General features: G+C 39.8%; 1 protein-coding gene across 1 annotated transcript; it reads right to left on the bottom strand.

Annotated features, from left to right (window-relative positions):
* Window positions 1-694: 694 nt before the first annotated feature.
* LOC102382766 (olfactory receptor 10A7-like) lies at window positions 695-1,639 on the bottom strand. The gene has a single exon (XM_006035993.1). It carries the CDS (start codon window positions 1,637-1,639, stop codon window positions 695-697), a length of 945 nt encoding a protein of 314 aa, XP_006036055.1.
* Between the last annotated feature and the right edge of the window lie 547 nt (window positions 1,640-2,186).

The following is a 2,186-nucleotide window of genomic DNA, read 5'->3' on the forward strand; positions in this document are numbered from 1 at the left end:
CATGAGTAAAAAGACAAGTAAGAGATCAAACATCTGACCCAAGGAAAATTGGTGTTTGAATATATATGATAACAATAGTTAGGACCACCCTATGAAAAAACTCTTAATAAACATTAAATAATGAATTATCACAACAGATCTGTGAGATATGGAATTAAGTATCTTTACTCAAAGGTTGGAGGCCAATAAATGTAAACCAGCCATATCTCCCTCACAATCAATATGTACAATTCTTAGCTGGTTTATATTGGTCATAGCTGTACTGAAGGCAATGGGTTCTAATCCAACCTGAATTAAGTATCGATTTTTCCCATCTGTAGATTCAGCTTTCATCTGATTTTCTAATTCTACCTTTTGAATCAGAATCTTATCTGAACTTAGCTTTAAGGTGCTACAGGATCCTGGAAGCCTGCTTACTCCTAACACCCACAGACTTTAATTCATGCTTTAAAATACATAGTTGTGGTCACTCCACCTCATAGAAAACTCAAACTGATACCCTATTTAAAATTCATTACAGTGTATTTGTATATTTTTTAAAGGGCCTGTACCCAACCTAGTGTGAAATAAGATTAACTCTGGTGAAGCCAACAAGACCTGTTTTCTTCTCACTTATCCTGGAGTATGGTGTAAACTAGCAAGTGATGATGTAATGGAGTCACACTCATAGCAGCAGTAATTCAAGACCTAATCCTTAGCCTTTCTGGGATGACCTTCCTCTGCAGAATGTTCTCTTCAGGGCCCCTTTCACCTCATTGTTCCTCAGACTGTATATTATAGGATTTAACATAGGCGTGATAACTGTGTAAGACAGAGACACCAGTTTCTTGCTCTCTGGTGAATTGCTGGACTTGGGCCGGAAGTAGTTCAAACTGGCTGTGCCATAGAACAGTGTTACCACAGTGAGGTGAGAGGAGCATGTGGAGAAGGCTTTTCTCCTGCCCTCTGCTGATGTCATCCTGAGGATGGTGGTGATGATGTGGATGTAGGACACCAGGATCAGGAAGAAGGGAAACATGATGAAAAAGAGGGTGGACATAACTGCCTGCATATCATACATAGAGGTGTCCCCAGTCACTAGTTTCAGCACTGGAGGACCATCACAGAAGAAATGGTTGATTTCATTGGGGACACAGAAAGGCAAAGTGAACATCCAGGCTGTCTGAAGCATAGAAACAGGTATGCCAGCAATCCAGGACCCAGCAGCCATCCAAAAACAGACCTTCCTGTTCATGATTATACTGTAGCGCAGTGGGTTGCAGATGGCCACATAGCGGTCATAGGCCATCAAGGAAAGCAAGAAACACTCAGTGCTGCCAAAAAAGAAGATGAAATACATCTGGGTACCGCAGCCCACAAAGGAGATGTTTTTGTTTCTTGATAGGAGATTAACAAGCATCTTGGGTACCATAACCAAGGTGAAGCCTGTCTCAATAACTGAGAGATTACGGATGAAGAAGTACATGGGGGTGTCAAGGGCAACCTCAACTGTGATAAGAATGACAATAATGATGTTCCCCAACAAGGTTATGGTGTAGATGCTGAGGAATACCAAAAAAAAGGCAACTTGCATCTTTGGGAGGGTGGAGAAGCCAACAAGGATGAATTCAGTCACTTGGGTATCATTCTTACAAGTCATTGTCTCAGAACAGTTCATCTAAAGTCATAGCACAAGCCCATATCTACGCATCTATCTGTCTGCCTGTCTGTCTAATATGGCTCTGTATTGGGCACCTACCACAAGCTACATGGTTTCAAAACATGAAAGGTCCTGGACTATTTTTCCATTAAGCGAGTAGATGCTGGCAAAATCTATTTCCAATTGTATGGGAAACATTCCCACTGTTGAACCCAGGTTCTCAAATTTTACTTCCCCTGAAACAAAACATTTTAAGGCTTATTATGCTGTGCCAGAAGTAATCAGTCTATCAGGAATTCTACTCTACAATAAAGCAGATGTAATAATTTATAAAACAGATTAGTATGCCTGAGAACTGTAAGATTCATATATAAATGCAATTAGATGTATGTAATAAGGCACAAAACGTATGTCACAAGTTACAACATATAATGTAAATTGTATGTTTTAAGAATGCATATCAATAAGCTAGGTTTTCTGTATTAATTTTAATGGAGGTAGTTATTAAGGAAAAGTTCCGTAGGAGCCATAGGTAGGTAATATCTGC

This window comes from Alligator sinensis, unplaced genomic scaffold (genome assembly GCF_000455745.1).
Source record: "Alligator sinensis unplaced genomic scaffold, ASM45574v1 scaffold186_1, whole genome shotgun sequence".
Lineage (NCBI taxonomy): Eukaryota > Metazoa > Chordata > Crocodylia > Alligatoridae > Alligator > Alligator sinensis.

Bases quoted from the DNA above. Each gene is read 5' to 3' on its own strand.
- LOC102382766 (XM_006035993.1), bottom strand. From the start codon at position 1,639: ATGACTTGTAAGAATGATACCCAAGTGACTGAATTCATCCTTGTTGGC.